General features: G+C 35.6%; 2 protein-coding genes across 6 annotated transcripts; one reads left to right on the forward strand and one right to left on the reverse strand.

Moving 5' to 3' along the window:
• Window positions 1-767: 767 nt before the first annotated feature.
• Window positions 768-9162, forward strand: LOC108133721 (trimeric intracellular cation channel type 1B.1). 4 transcript variants are annotated; one of them, XM_017253772.3, is made up of 4 exons: window positions 768-788; window positions 7603-7907; window positions 7976-8248; window positions 8313-9162. In XM_017253772.3, exons 2-4 carry the CDS (start codon window positions 7630-7632, stop codon window positions 8590-8592), a joined length of 831 nt encoding a protein of 276 aa, XP_017109261.1. In that variant the 5' UTR covers window positions 768-788; window positions 7603-7629; the 3' UTR covers window positions 8593-9162. The 4 variants fall into 4 exon arrangements, with proteins under 4 accessions (XP_017109261.1, XP_017109262.1, XP_017109260.1 ...); XM_017253773.3 differs by having other exon boundaries at window positions 773-848; XM_017253771.3 differs by lacking the exon at window positions 768-788 and adding an exon at window positions 962-1217.
• Window positions 9163-9312: 150 nt separating this feature from the next.
• TH1 (negative elongation factor complex member TH1) lies at window positions 9313-11926 on the reverse strand. Of its 2 annotated transcripts, XM_017253767.3 has the most exons (5): window positions 11754-11926; window positions 10893-11605; window positions 10027-10473; window positions 9484-9965; window positions 9313-9421 (listed from the first exon to the last, which is right to left on the reverse strand). In XM_017253767.3, exons 1-5 carry the CDS (start codon window positions 11814-11816, stop codon window positions 9390-9392), a joined length of 1737 nt encoding a protein of 578 aa, XP_017109256.1. In that variant the 5' UTR covers window positions 11817-11926; the 3' UTR covers window positions 9313-9389. The 2 variants fall into 2 exon arrangements, with proteins under 2 accessions (XP_017109256.1, XP_070132531.1); XM_070276430.1 differs by lacking the exon at window positions 10893-11605 and having other exon boundaries at window positions 11754-11910.
• Window positions 11927-15411: the final 3485 nt, after the last annotated feature.

Below are 15411 nucleotides of genomic sequence, written 5' to 3' on the forward strand. Positions count from 1 at the left end.
CAAGAATTTTCATGTATATTATTTTTGCAGCAATTTCGGTGTGACTTACAAGTGACCCAAAATTATGATAAAATTATGACCCATATGCATGGTAAAATTTACTAGAATGCTGAAAATCAAAACTACAAAATTTTTTACTTTTAGGAACTAGGAACAATTTATTTTTATTGGTGTCAAATTAATCAAAAAATTAAGTGAAAAACCATAAAAACATTTTTAATATAGAAATTTTCGACTCCAAATCCGATAGGCTATTTTACTTTTTAGTCTAGTGGGAATGCTTTGCGTCATTAAAACTCATCTTCTTAATAGTGTAAATGTTTTGGTTGTGACACACATTTTTTTTATTCCTAATAGTGTAATAACACCACTATGTTATATTTTTAAGTTAAAAAAAAACTGATGTGTCGATAAAGTCTGTTAAAATGATTTAATTTTTAATATTGAGTGGTAACGAAAAATTCCGTTTTTTTAACCATTGATAATAAAAAAATGGAAAAAAAAAATTTTTAATTTTAATTAGAAATATAATTTTGTATATAGAACTATAAAATGTATTTAATTTAAAATATAGTTCTGAAGTATTTGAAAAAAATCAAAGACCATCAGAAAATTAAACACCAAAAAAAGCATTAAGTAGTAAATATTTATTTTTGCGGTTGGTATATTTTACGAATTTTATTTTCAAAACGTTTTTAGTAGTATTTTATTATTTTAATTTGATGGTATCACGTTTTTTTTATTAACCAGGTTTCCTTAGGCTGAAGTCGCGACTGCAATACTCAAAAGTAATATGCATATTGATATTTAACATGCTACATAAGAGGGTCCTACATAAAGGATCACTGGTAAATCATATGTAATGCTAAGGAATATTTATTAGGAATGCGAAATGACATGCTGTCTGCTTAACCAAAAAAAATCTTGCCGCCAAATGTGGTAAAGTAGTGCAGACAGTACTGTATGGTTAGTGGTTGCTCACACTGAATCAGAGACGGAAGCGTATACAGAATATTTGTTTTCTCTAAAAATTGAAAATTCTAAATATATAACACGATCTATTGAGCAGCATGCATGTAACCACAGACCTGGCCCAGTCTCCCTGTGTTCGTGCTGCATACGGTTGCTGCGTGTTGCCTGCTATTCGTTATCCGATTTTTGAGCTGCAGGCCAAAGGTAAAAATCGGTTCGCACTATTTCATTTTTAAAGTATTCGGGTATGTGTGTGTATGTTTAATATCAATAGTCGCAATTAAATTTTTATCAGTAGAGTATTAAAGATAAAAGTGATTTAATTAATCATACATACATATATTGGTGTACACATTCAAGCTGCTCAAAAATAGCCAGCTGTCGGCTAGCGCAGAAAAATCTATGCAGCTTCCGAAAAAGCTAATTAAAACTGACGTATTAGAAGCAACAACATCTGAACAATTAATGTGAAAAAGCTCACACCTAAGTTAAATAAAATTGAGTTTATGCAAAAGCGAGAATAATTTTCGGCTTCAAGGTTTTCGGGATAAAAAAAATCTTACCACTGGTTTATGCTTACGAAGCCGTAGTCAAATGTGTATTTCCACATCTGGATGGGTGTTGCATTATCAAATGCTCTACCTTATCATTATAAATATACGTACATACATACATAAATATGTATGTAAAAGCTGTCGCTTAATGTATGTAGCATTCATTATTGTAGATATGAGAATGTATGCATGTACATGTGCCGACCCGGTGCGCTTCTTTTAACAGCCCTCACAGATTCACTAGCAAAATTTATTTTTGGACTTAACTAGAAAATGTTTCTGTTGTGCCAAAATGAACACTGTAAATAAAAAAACAATCTACAAAAACTTGCACTTGAATCGAGAAAGTTGAAAATTTTGAATCGAAAAGTGTGTTACTTTCGAATGTAAATAGCATTTCAAAAGGCTGAAATTTTTAATATTTGTTGATTTCTTAAAACACTGTCTTTTGTCATACTAACTTAAGGTATTATGTAACATATTCCATATAAAATAATAGGCAATAGAAGTAATATCATGGGAAAAAGAAGGTATCTGATGTTAGTAAGATATTCATAAAAAAATATTCATTTTATATTACATGAATATGAATTTAAAAAAAATTTATAAAAACAAACACTAACATGTGGTCTTTACATCGCGAACCTATTTTCTTCTTATACTTATGTAGATTGCCTAATAACAATAGGCAATTTATGCTAGTTTGACAAAACTTTCAGATTTCCTGAACATCAGTACCATCTAGGTAAATTTATATACTAATTATACCTGGTACATTTAGAGTAAAAGGGAATACTGTATTTGTGTAAATGTATGAAACATAGAGAAGGACTCGTCTTCGACCAAATAAAGTATATATATTCTTGATCAGCATCAACAGAAAGTCGATATAGCCATGGCTGTTTGTCCGTCTGTCCGTAATAACGCGTGGAGCCTATCCACGAAGCCTATCAGAGAAAGAGGAGTTGACATGGATAACAGAACAGTGGTCGGCATTTAATACATTGATTTGATTTTAATGCACTAGAATTAGTACAGCAGGAAGAAGGCTGCTAGCATGATGTTGAGAATGATATATGAATAAGAATGATTGTCAAATATTTGCTGAAAGTTTGGGATAAATTCGCATAAAAATAAAGGGATTTTGACTCACTAATTTTGGGCTAGGGGGAACATTGGAATCCCAGGTAAAATATTTTTCTTCAACAACATTTTAATATTGAATTCGCGTCGATTGGCCCTTCAGCCCGATTCGAAAATCCGTTAAAAAGTTTTTTATAAAATTAGATTTTTCTTCTCACCTTAAAAATTGTTGGCTAATTTGTCCACCCGTTTGTGGGTGTGTCCATTTTTTTCCTCAACAGAGCCAATACGGTATTGTTAGTTCTACCAAATACTACCATTTCCGATCGTTCAGTTATATGGCAGCTATAAGATATAGTCGGCCGATCCGTAGGGAATTTGGTAGGTCGTATTATTGTGCCACTCATGCAAAATCCGAATTCTCTAACTCTAAAAACATCAAAGATATACCATTTCCCATCAATCAGTATATGGCCGCTATAGGATATAGTCGGCCGATCCCGGTCGTTCCGACTTACATATATACTGCGTGCAAAGGTAAGAAGGGTGTGTGCAAAGTTTTAAAACGATACCTTTAAAAATCAGAGACTAGTTTGCGTAAAAACAGACAGACGGACATGCTCATATCAACTCAGGAGGTGATCCTGATCAAGAATATATATACTTTATAGGGTCGGAGATGTCTCTTTCACTGCGTTGCACAATTTTGGACAAAATTACAATACCCTCTGCAAGGGTATAAAAGGATGTGAACATAATAACAGGAGGTGATTCTGATCAAGAATATATATACTTTATAGGGTCGGAGATGTCTCTTTCACTGCGTTGCACAATTTTGGACAAAACTATAATACCCTCTGCAAGGGTATAAAAGGATGTAAACATAATAACAAATATTTGTAACAACCAAAAATATAACTGTATCATTTTTGACATTTATCAAAATCGAGTGAAAGAGTGAAATCCACTTTTAAATTTCACGGTTTAAAGCGAGAGGTAGCGGCAATAATAAGAATAAAGAAGGAGATAGAAAGTTGAAACAAATTTTTTTGTTTAATTGTTAGGCTGCCTTAGGCAAATTTTTGTGATTCTTAGATACTAAAATAAAAATAATAAAATAAAAATAAAAAAAAGTTTTTTCTATTCTACGCCGCAATGTAATCTACAGATTGGTAATTGGTAATTACATAAATAAAATAAAAATTTTCATTACTTCATACAAATTTTCAATTTTTTTCCAAAAGTGTAGTTAAAATCGCAAAAAATAATAGCACTACTTTTCCAAAACGGGTTCTGAACCAGAGGAATGACAAATTTAAAAAAAAAATGTGCACTAAAAATATAAATACCCAAAACTAAGGCCACCTGAATTAAACAATGCTTTACTTTAAAGATAAAGTTCTCTAAATGATTCCAATGCTAGTTGAAATGGACTTAAAACCAATTTCCTTTGACTGTGGACTAGATATTTTCCGTAGGATTGAAGTCAGACGACTGCCCAAGTGACTCAAACACGTTCATAGAGTTTCCTCTGAACCATTCCTCTGGCACCTTTTGTATGATTGTCCTGCTAAAGGAGCGCTATATTTAAATTTTACACTCTGAAAAAGGTATCGTAGATGTCTTCAAGATATTGATGCTTTTATGCGAATTTATGATGGATTTTATACCATGAGGACCTATACCATGATACCATATAGAGGACATACTCTATACGCCCAGACAATTGTACTGTACCCTAAATGCTTAATTATTTTTTTGTTGTATGAAGATTTTATTCTAAGTTATTTGGACTTCTATATAATATATGTATGTATGTACTAAAAATCACTTTGCGCCACCTGAACATACCATTTTTCCCCATTTTTGAGTTGTGTCATTTGGAGGTTACTTAGAAAACTATATGCTCTGGTTAATGTGTGTGTCCCATTTGAAGGTGGGGATGAAGGGAACATATTAACTTGCTTTGGATATTAGCGAACTGTTTAAACCAATAGTTTGTATTTTGAGTTCCGTTTTAAGCTTTTTAGCGGACTTTAGCTAAACTACCTTGCTCTGACACAGTAAAAAAGTTGTTTCAATAGTATACGGCTGTATTATCTATTTTCTTGGATAATTTGACTAAATAACCAAATTAATTCCACAAGTTCCTATATCTATATATTTTTTTCTCTATATATCTATAATATTACATTTATTCACATTTCAGTACTTTTTGCGTAAAATTTAAACACAATTTGTTTTACCCTTGGAGAGCGTATTATAATTTTGTCCAAAAGTGTGCAACGCAGTAAAGCAGACATCTCCAACCCTATAAAGTATATACACATATATTATTGATCAGGATCTCCTCCTGAGTTGAGATATGCTTATGTCCGTCTGTCTGTTTCTACGTAAACTAGTCTCTCAGTTTAAAAGCTATCAACTTGAAATTTTGCACACAACCTTCTTTCCTTCGCACGCAGTATATACATAAGTCGGATATATCCTATAGCTGCCATATAATTGATTAATTGGAAATGCTATAACTTCGGTGATTTTAAAGTTAGAGTTCGAAAATACTAACTTTTGTATTTCTGAAGATAGAAGCTTGGGGCTTTTTACACCCTTGCAGAGGGTATTATAATTTTGTCCAAAAGTGTGCAACGCAGTGAAGGAGACATCTCCGACCCTATAAAGTATATATATTCTTGATCAGGATCACCTCCTGAGTTGATATGAGCATGTCCGTCTGTCTGTCTGTTTCTACGCAAACTAGTCTCTCAGTTTTAAAGCTATCGACTTGAAACTTTGCACACACCCTTCTTTCCTTTGCACGCAGTATATAAGTCGGAACGGCCGGGATCGGCCGACTATATCCTATAGCTGCCATATAACTGATTGATCGGAAATGTTATAACTTTGACGTTTTTAAAGTTAGAGAGTTCAAATTCGACATGAGAGCATTTTTTGGGAAAAAATTACTACATGCCAAATTTCGTAAGGATCGGCCGACTATATCTTATAGCTGCCATATAACTGAACGATCGGAAATGACCCAACTTTCGTGTTTTTGAAGATAGAAAGCTGGAACTTGGTACAGATTATATTTTTGGTCAGTTAATCCGACCAACGAAATTTCATTAGGATCGGTCAACTATATCCTATAGCTGCCATGTAACTGAACGATCGGAAATGGTTTTTGGTAGAAATACCAACTTTGGTATTTTTGAAGATAGAAGCTTGAGACTTTTTTTAGATTTTGTATTGTAATAAATTGGATTATATATTCATATTCCCATAAGGATCGGCCAACTATATCCGATGTTTGCGATATATATCCGGTTTAAACGGCAAGGGTATATAGACTTCGGCTCCGACCGAAGTTAGCTTTCCTTTCTTGTTAATACGTATAAAAGGAACTCTCTTGCTCATAAAAGGAACTCTTCTTGCTGAATGCGCTTTCAAACCACGCTCAATCAGTCTTTTGCAAATGGTATGACTCGTTAAGGATGCGTTCATATAGTTTTTAAGATCCTTCGAAGAAAGAAAAGGCTCCTATTTCGACTTCCTAATAAGGGTCGTGTCAAATTTTGTGGAAGTTGCTCCCTTTCTGCCACGTTTTTCCTGTTTATCTGTATAGTGGATAGCAGAAAACACTTTTTTTTTGGAGCGTTCCAATAGTTTGACAATTTGTCTCATGGATTGGACTTCTGATTCCTTAGATTCTTAGATTAGGCTTAGATTCCTCTCTACTGCGGTGCAATGTGCTCCACGACCCAAAAAATTGCTATAATAACAATCCTTGTAATAAGAATATTCAAAACAATACCTTTTATTTTAATTTAAAAGAATAATAACCACAGATTTTAACAAAATACGACCGCGTTTCTTTTATTTTTTCCAACCCAAACACGAGGTCTTCCATTTTCCTGACGAATTTCCATGAAAAACCAAAATTGCGGATGAAAAGCGTTCAAAAAGTAGATCGTGACCAAGTATCGTTATTCCCGTTACTAACACAGTGGGTTTCATAAATATTTCTAAAGCTTAAACTTAAAAAAAAAGCCTTTGAGTGAAATATAAATTTTCGTTTCTATTATTTTTTCCATCGCTGTATATCCGGTTGTAACTGCAAGGGTATATCAACTTCGGCTCCACCCGAAGTTAGCTGTCCTTTTTTTATTTTATTTTTTTTTTTATCAAAATGTATATATTATACATAAATCTATTAAATTGGTTAAATCTATCAAGAAAAAGGGGTTTAATTTTAATAATTTGATAAGTAAACTGGAAGTGGCGCTTTTATTTTTTTCGTTGTTTTAACGAGTATTATTAAAAGAAATATTTGAAAAGGATTTTTAATTTATGTAAGTAAGGCTGTTTTATACAACAATATAAGAAAAAGAAAATTTTAATAAATTTCAACAGTAACTACATTTTTTCGCCCAAATCGAAATGTACTGAAATGGTGCTATTAATTTTTTCACAACTGAACCCTTGCAGTTAAGATCGGATATAAATCGTTATAGGATTTTTTTTATAAATTTTATAAAATTGTTATAAAAATTACCCAATTTTAGGACATAAAATTTATAAAAAATGCCAACCATCTGGTATCTTCTGGTAAAAAAAAATCTATGTTGGTATTTTTACCAAATACCATTTTCGATCAATCAGTTATATGGCAGTTATTGGGATACAGTCGGCCGATTCCGGACGTTACGACTTATATACTACGTGCAAAGAAGGGTGTGTGCAAAAATTTCATGTCGATAGCTTTAATGTTGAGAAACTAGTTCCCGTAGAAACAGACCGACAGACAGAAGGACATGCTTGCATCAATTCATGAGGTGATCCTGATATATATGGTAGATAAAAGAATATACCTTTTTTATAGGAGATATCTCCTTTGTTGCATCAATAACACCCTCTGCAAGGTTATAAAAAGTTAAAAATAAAACTAATCCGTGTCCACATATGTATTTATTTTGTATTACTTTATCATCCGTAGAGGCTTAATAAATAGTCGGCTGTGATCATGGATCCAGAGGCATTTTTAGACGTGGCCAATCAGGTCATCAAACTGAAAATGTTTCCGTTTTTTGACATTGCTCACAGTCTTCTTGCCGCGCTGGCCGTGCGCGAGGACTTGGGCGCAAACGCGCAGGCATTCTCACGGAAGCACCCGCTGGCTTGCTGGTTATCAACAATGCTGGTGATCTTCGCCGGCGGTATGGTTGCCAACGGCTTGCTGGGAGAGCCAATTTTGGCTCCCCTGAAGAACACGGGGCAGTTGCTCGTGGGTACGGCTGTGTGGTATGTAAATTTAAAAAAATTTGTTAACTTTCCCCCAAAAACTTAAAGGTTTATGATCCTTATTCTAGGTACGTCGTGTTCTACACACCGTTTGATGTGGGATATAAGGTGGCAAAGTTCCTGCCGGTCAAGATAGTCGCTAGTGCCATGAAAGAGATCTACCGGGCCAAGAAGGTTTACGACGGCGTAGGCCACGCGGCTAAACTTTACCCCAACGCCTGGATAATCATGATTATTATCGGCACGCTAAAGGGCAATGGAGCAGGCTTCACCAAGTTGATTGAGCGCCTCATCCGTGGGGCCTGGACTCCGACTGCCATGGAGTTCATGCAGCCGAGCTTGTAAGAGTCATTGTTTATTTTCCCAAGGTTTTTTACACGATATACTTCTTTTTTGGTTATGCAGCTATACCAAAGCGTCGTTGCTGGCCTCAATCATCTTTGTTCTGGATAAGAAAACTGACTGGATCTCGGCACCACATGCATTGGTCTACTTTGGTATTGTAATATTTCTGGTTTATTTCAAGCTCTCGTCAATCCTGCTGGGTATCCACGATCCTTTCCTGCCACTCGAAAATCTGTGCTGTGCCATCTTCTTTGGCGGCATTTGGGACAGCCTGGCCAAGATCCTCGGACGCGGCCAAGCAAAGGACGGTGACACCAAAGATCTTAAAAAGAGCAATTAAACTATTTTTAGTTAGTCAGAAAAGTACTTAACGCTGCCATCCAAAGCTAATGAACGCACATAACATACTATAAAGGAACGTTCTTCCCTAACGCGAACCAAAGACATTTTGTGGAACGTGCAAATCACTCTTGAGGATTAGCAGTGGGGTGTGTCTGCTAATCATCGACACTGATTTTGCCCTGGACCATGGCCTCATCAGTTTTTACTCTTTTAATTTTATATTTAATAGTTTTAAATAACAACAAAAACCAGAGACTTTTTAAATGCCATAATGCCAGAAGTATTCTCGGCTCCCGGGAACTTTTCTTCAAAAAAAAATTTATACCGATTTCATCTAAGACCTAACCACATTCAAACAAAATGTGTAACTATTGGAACTGAAAATGGGATTTCATAAAATTTATGAATTAAATGTATAAATTACTGATATATATGTTTGTAAATCAGAGTTATAATATGGCACATAGGAAGAAAGCTGCGTAGAACACGCATTCAAGCGAAGTTAAATGATTCTGTTAAGAGGTATGAACATTAATTGGAAACAATAAAATGTTGTATTTAAATTTAATTTGTTTGATTTAAACATTCTTCAATATGTTTGGATTATGAAATATTTTTTCATTATTATATTGAGTATGATTATTTAATATTTTGCATATGATAAAGCAGGAAATAAACCTTCACAAAAAAATAAAAACAAAGGTGTAAAATATCAAAATTTAGTTAAAAATATTGCCTATAAACAGAATTTAATTTATTTATTTTCAATCAAAAATACTTAATTGCCAAATTTCATTAAACGGTGGTATAGTGCGCCTTACAGTGAACTGAAATCAACAGAAGCAGATAGTTGGAATTAGAAAGTATTACACGCATATATCAAACTCACCGATAAATTCAGAAACTGGATCATTGTCGCCTTCGCCACGCATCGTACCGGTAATTTCTTCGTTCTCTACCATTGGTAGGAAGAGTTGCACAAATTCGGGAGAATAGGGATGTGTAATTGTCTCAAGAACTTCCGTGACAAAGTACCGTATCAGGGAAATATCGGTGTCTTCAATAGCGCAGCACTGTTTAATATACCGTAGAACAGGTACAACGCAGCCTCGTGTTAGAAGATTTACCATTCTGTCCAATATCATTTTCTTCATCTCCAGTTGTACAAGAATCTCCAGCTCGTCTTGTTTTGATTCGAAGAGACGAATCAGCAGGAAGAGGATCTGTTGTTGAAGTGTGGGATGTACGGCTGCTACCTCGTCCAGTACTGCCAGGTGTGTGGGACAGCTGTCCGTTGAAAGCTTAAAGTATGATGGTTCCATTACAACATTTTCTATCCACCGAATCACACCGACTCCTACTACAGGATATCTGAAAAGGAACAGGTCGTACGTTCTGACCCAAAATAACTTAATATCGTATAGCAACTCACTTGATGCAGTTATATAAAGTTTGAAGTTCCGCGATTAGCTCTGTAGAGCCTTGGTCAACGTTGCAAATGGCGTGGGCTTTTTCGATTGCTTGGATTGTACTCTTTAGCTCTTCCTTATTTAGGTTGCGCTCGGTTAGAGGTCTTTTTTTTGCTGGTTGATCAATTACGGCGGACGCGTAGGCTAACAGAAACATATACTTTGATTTGTGTTCTGGATTGATTTTGACTCCAGAGCGAAAAAGAGCATCCACCAGAAGTTCAAGAAACTGCGGGTTACGAATCAAGTCTATAGGCGGCGGGTCAGAACCTGAATAATTGCGGTAGAGTACTGTGATATCAGCAGGGTTAAGAGTGTTACGGGTCAGCATTGAAGTGAGAGCCTGGCAAGCTTGTGGGTAGACCGCAGAGCCGTTAAGAGCCATTGTAATAGGAGTCACATTCTGGTTGCTGAAATACAAATACTAATATTAAAAGGATTAAAATAAATACGAGAAAAGGCGGCTATGGTCGAGTTTCCCGACTATTTCCAGGATTTCCGATTTGTTGCAGGATTCTCCGTGCCAAATCCTATACTCTATACCAGTCAGGAGTCAGGAGTATAATCTCAGATCAACGAGTTCATACGGACATACGGACGGACGGAAAGACGGACATGGCTATATCGACTTGGTTGTTGATGCTGATCAAGAATATATATACTTTATGGGGTCGGAGATGGTTCCTTCTCTATGTTACATACATTCACCCAGTATCGGGTATAAAAACTTATAATATTTATCGAATCAGAACTTTCTAAGCGTTTGTGAAAAATTAACACTCTGTGGTTGCTTGTACCACTTCCTGTACTTTTACCAATTTTATCTTACTTTTGCAAGGCGTATTTAATGATCTCCTGCGACAGACGCTTCATGTTAAAACCACCCTTCAGTTCCTGGCTTAGAACTTGGATGAGTACTTGAGAGTAAACATAGGTGTGCTGACCGTGGCAGACCATGCGTGCACACTCTTGGATGGCACCGTGAACGTCGTCGGGATTGTTTAAAAACTTGATAATTGATGTTTTAAGCACCCGCGAGAATACTTCTATCTGCTGTGCCGCTGTAGAAATGGAAGTAATTTCGCTTTGGAAACCGGCATCAGAAATGAGCTTTATGGTAAAATTAAGCATAAGACAGTCGGGATACTCCTCGGCTAGCCTGTAGATAAGCGAACGCCATGTGTAGTGATCGATCATTTCGGTGAGCCAGTCGGGCGTCTCGCCTTCTTCTGTGAATATAGTGTCAGCTTTCTTCGGATCAAACGACTTCAAGATCATCTCCTTTAGATGGTTTTCCACCATTGCTTGGACTTCGGTAACCTTGACACCTGCAAGAATTAACCATTCAGCCAATAGGTTAGCCATCTGGGCTACTGCTTTATAATTTTCTGAAAGCATTGAAATGACTTCTTCTGGAGACCCGCCGGACTGAAAGTAGCGTTTCAATTGCGTGAAAATGCCTGGTTCCATGATATAGTCAGGAGTGAGAAACCTTTCCAGGCATTCCTGTATCGTTTTCTGTGGGTTGTCCTCTGGCATTTCCTGGGATTTCAAGATTTGTTATAATTGGTTTATTGTACTCTTCAAATTCCAAGTGTTGATGGCACATACATACATATGTATGTACATATGTACATACATTCAAGCGCGCACGCATTTGAAACTCAAATTAATCTTCCTGGTAACTTACCTCGGCATTATTCTGGGTTTTGGCACGGCCTTGCCAACCTGAGTCGTCGTAGTCCACTTCCATTTTTATAAAATTTATTTTATAAATTACCACTTTGGATTATTTATATTTTATATCTATTTTTAAGTGACCGTTGCTTGAATACCAAAAAATATGAGCAGTGTGACCTTAAATTGCAGAATATACGATAAGCCTAGTACCAGATTGGCAAAACTGTTCAACTACGAGAATGAGTGAGAGGCAAATAGTTGAAAAATCAAAGGATCTGTTCGCCATCAAACGGATCACACAAAAAATTACCAAAAATGTACACAGGAAAAGTAGTCCGCACTTTCATCCCGTTTGACAGTCTTGTTAGACATTTTATGTGTTTTTTGTTGTTTTGATAATGCTTAAACAGAGTGAATGCTTGACAAATTGTAGTTTATAAGTTCGATGTCATAGAAATCATCGATCTAAGTAAATTAGTAGTAATTGTTTTAGCGATTTTGTATTTTGGGACAAAAAATATGGTTATGCCAATTTTGTGATGGTTCATTCTAATGAGTGTGGGCGTTGGTTTTAATTGTTCGTCATAAAATTTAAGAATAACCTTATGAATCAGTTTCAACAGACCGTTTGGAGATTCCAATTTGGATTCAATCGTTTTCGTTGTTATTGTTTATAAGAGGTCCTCTTCGAAATATGTTGAAATATCGCGCCAATTTAGTAAAAAAATGTTGTACACACAAATAGGAATTAAAACAAAGGACTGAATAGAATTCATATGGGCTTATCCGGCAGATGGTCAACCAGGACCGAAAAAATAAATGTCCATATTCCTCAATTCTTTTTTTGTATTTTCATAAAAAATATCCAAATTTTTATAATCCATAGGATTTATAGCATATCTCAGCTTTTAAAAAAAAAAGACCGAAAAGTCAAAAAATGTCATTTGCACCTTGGTTTTACTTTTAAAGACATTTTTATGTTTATTTATTTCTCAAGGAAAACATATGATTTGTTTGCTCTTTTTGCACTAAATCTCTTAATAACAATCTTATAAGACAAAAAAAAAATTGAAGAGAGCCTAATTACCTCTTAAGCTTTAGTATTGAGTTGACGAAAATCCGCTGTCGCACGAGTGACAGCTGCATATAAAAACAAGAAAGGAAAGCTAACTTCGGGCGGAGCCGAAGTTTATATACCCTTGCAGTTTAAACCGGATATATATCGCTAACATCGGATATAGTTGGCCGATCCTTATGATTACATCATAATAAAACTAATTAACTAAAATGAAAAATCTAAAAAAAGTCCCAAACTTCTATCTTCAAAAATAAGAAAGTTGATATTTCTACCAAGTACCATTTCCGATCGTTCAGTTATTTGGCAGCTATAGGATATAGTCGGCCGATCCTAATGAAATTTGGTAGGTTGGATCAACTGGCCAAAAATAGAATCTGTATTAAGTTTCAGCTTTCTATCTTCAAAAACACGAAAGTTGGGTCATTTCCGATCGTTCAGTTATATGGCAGCTATAAGATATAGTCGGCCGATCCTTATGAAATTTGGCATGTCGTAATGTTTTGCCAAAAATAGCTCTCGTGTCAAATTTGAACTCTCTAACTCTAAAAACACCAAAGTTATACCATTTCCGATCAATCAGTTTTATGGCAGCTATAGGATATAGTCGGCCGATCCCGGTCGTTCCGACTTATAGACTGCGTGCAAAGGAAAGAAGGGTGTGTGCAAAGTTTCAAGACGATAGCTTCAAAACTGAGAGACTAGTTCGCGTAGAAACGGACAGACAGACGGACATGCTCATATCAACTCTGGAGGTGATCCTGATCAAGAATATATATACTTTATAGGGTCGGAGATGTCTCCTTCACGGCGTTGCACACTTTTGGACAAAATTATAATACCCTCTGCAAGGGTATAAAAATGAATTCAAAACGATTGGCTGTTGGTGTTTTGTTTATGTATTTCGCCGCTAAGGAGCTGATTAAGAAAAAGAAAACTGGGTCAAAATCAAAATCAATCACAAATTATTTCAATGCCATTTTATGGCATTAAAATGCCCCTTGCGGGTCAAATCCTATATTATGGGCTTCGCCCTGACCGCACTAATTAATTTCAATCTATCCTCGCGCGCCGAAAATTTTTCGGCCCGACTATTTTTTTCTTTCATCAATTTTCCCTCCATTTTTTAGCTATCGAAATCAATCAAATGAATTCTTTCAACACCCCAAAATCAGCGGTTTATTTTTTTTGATTCGGCAACGCCATTCAATTCGATAGCTAAAATTTTCGTCGTCAGAGTACCGGAAAAATCTAGGAGACAAAAATTTCTTCTTCCTTTTTTTTACACCGTTTTTTTATATGGAGTTTGACAGCTGTCACGCGTGCGACAACGGATTTTCGTCGTCACAGTACTAGGCTTTAGTGTTAAAGCATAGTACTGAGTTGACGAAAATCTGCTGACCAACGAGTGACAGCTGTCAAACTCCATATAAAAAAAACATTGTAAAAAAGGAAAGAAGAAGAAATTTTTGCCTTCTAGATTTTGCGGGCACTGAGTTGACGAAAATTTTTGTTATCGATTTTAATCGTGTTGCCGGATCAAAAAAAATAAACAGCTGCTCTCGGGGAGTTAAAAGAAATATTTCAATTTATTTTTATAGGTGTGACATGGAGGGTCAATTGACCAAACAAAAAAATAGTCGGCCCGAAAAATTTTCGGCGCGCGAGGATAAGTTGAAATTAATTAGTGCGGTCAAGACGAAGCCCATAATATGGGATTTGACCCACAAGGGGCATTTTAATTCCATAAAATGGCATTGAAATGATTTGTGATTGATTTTGATTTTGACCCAGTTTTCTTTTTCTTAATCAGCTCCTTAGCGGCGAAATACATAAACAAAACACCAACATCCAATCGTTTTGAATTCATTTTTATACCCTTGCAGAGGGTATTATAATTTTGTCCAAAAGTGTGCAACGCAGTGAAGGAGACATCTCCGACCCTATAAAGTATATATATTCTTGATCAGGATCACCTCCTGAGTTGATATGAGCATGTCCGTCTGTCCGTCTGTCTGTCTGTTTCTACGCGAACTAGTCTCTCAGTTTTAAAGCTATCGACTTGAAACTTTTCACACACCCTTCTTTCCTTTGCACGCAGTATATAAGTCGGAACGACCGGGATCGGTCCACTATATCCTATAGCTGCCATATAACTGATTGATCGGAAATGGTATAACTTTGGTGTTTTTAGAGTTAGAGAGTTCAAATTTGACATGAGAGCTATTTTTAGCAAAATATTACGACGTGCCGAATTTCATAAGGATCGGCCGACTATATCCTATAGCTGCCATATAACTGAACGATCGGAAATGACCCAACTTTCGTGTTTTTAAAAATAGAAAGCTGGAATTTAATACAGATTCTATTTATGGTCAGTTGATCCAACCTACCAAATTTCATAAGGATCGGCCGACTATATCCTATAGCTGCCATATAACTGAACGATCGGAAATGACCCAACTTTCGTGTTTTTAAAAATAGAAAACTGGAATTTAATACAGATTCTATTTTTGGTCAGTTGATCCAACCTACCAAATTACATAAGGATCGGCCAACTATATCCGATGCTGCGATATACAATGCGGTTTGA

Source organism: Drosophila bipectinata, chromosome XR (assembly GCF_030179905.1).
Source record: "Drosophila bipectinata strain 14024-0381.07 chromosome XR, DbipHiC1v2, whole genome shotgun sequence".
Taxonomy (NCBI): domain Eukaryota; kingdom Metazoa; phylum Arthropoda; class Insecta; order Diptera; family Drosophilidae; genus Drosophila; species Drosophila bipectinata.

Coding starts and splice junctions, on each gene's coding strand:
- LOC108133721 (XM_017253772.3), top strand. CDS start 7,630: ATGGATCCAGAGGCATTTTTAGACGTGGCCAATCAGGTCATCAAACTG. Junction 7,908..7,975: donor CTCGTGGGTACGGCTGTGTG/GTATGTAAATTT, acceptor TCCTTATTCTAG/GTACGTCGTGTTCTACACAC. Junction 8,249..8,312: donor GAGTTCATGCAGCCGAGCTT/GTAAGAGTCATT, acceptor TTGGTTATGCAG/CTATACCAAAGCGTCGTTGC.
- TH1 (XM_017253767.3), bottom strand. CDS start 11,816: ATGGAAGTGGACTACGACGACTCAGGTTGGCAAGGCCGTGCCAAAACC. Junction 11,606..11,753: donor AAACCCAGAATAATGCCGAG/GTAAGTTACCAG, acceptor TTGAAATCCCAG/GAAATGCCAGAGGACAACCC. Junction 10,474..10,892: donor ATTAAATACGCCTTGCAAAA/GTAAGATAAAAT, acceptor TTTGTATTTCAG/CAACCAGAATGTGACTCCTA.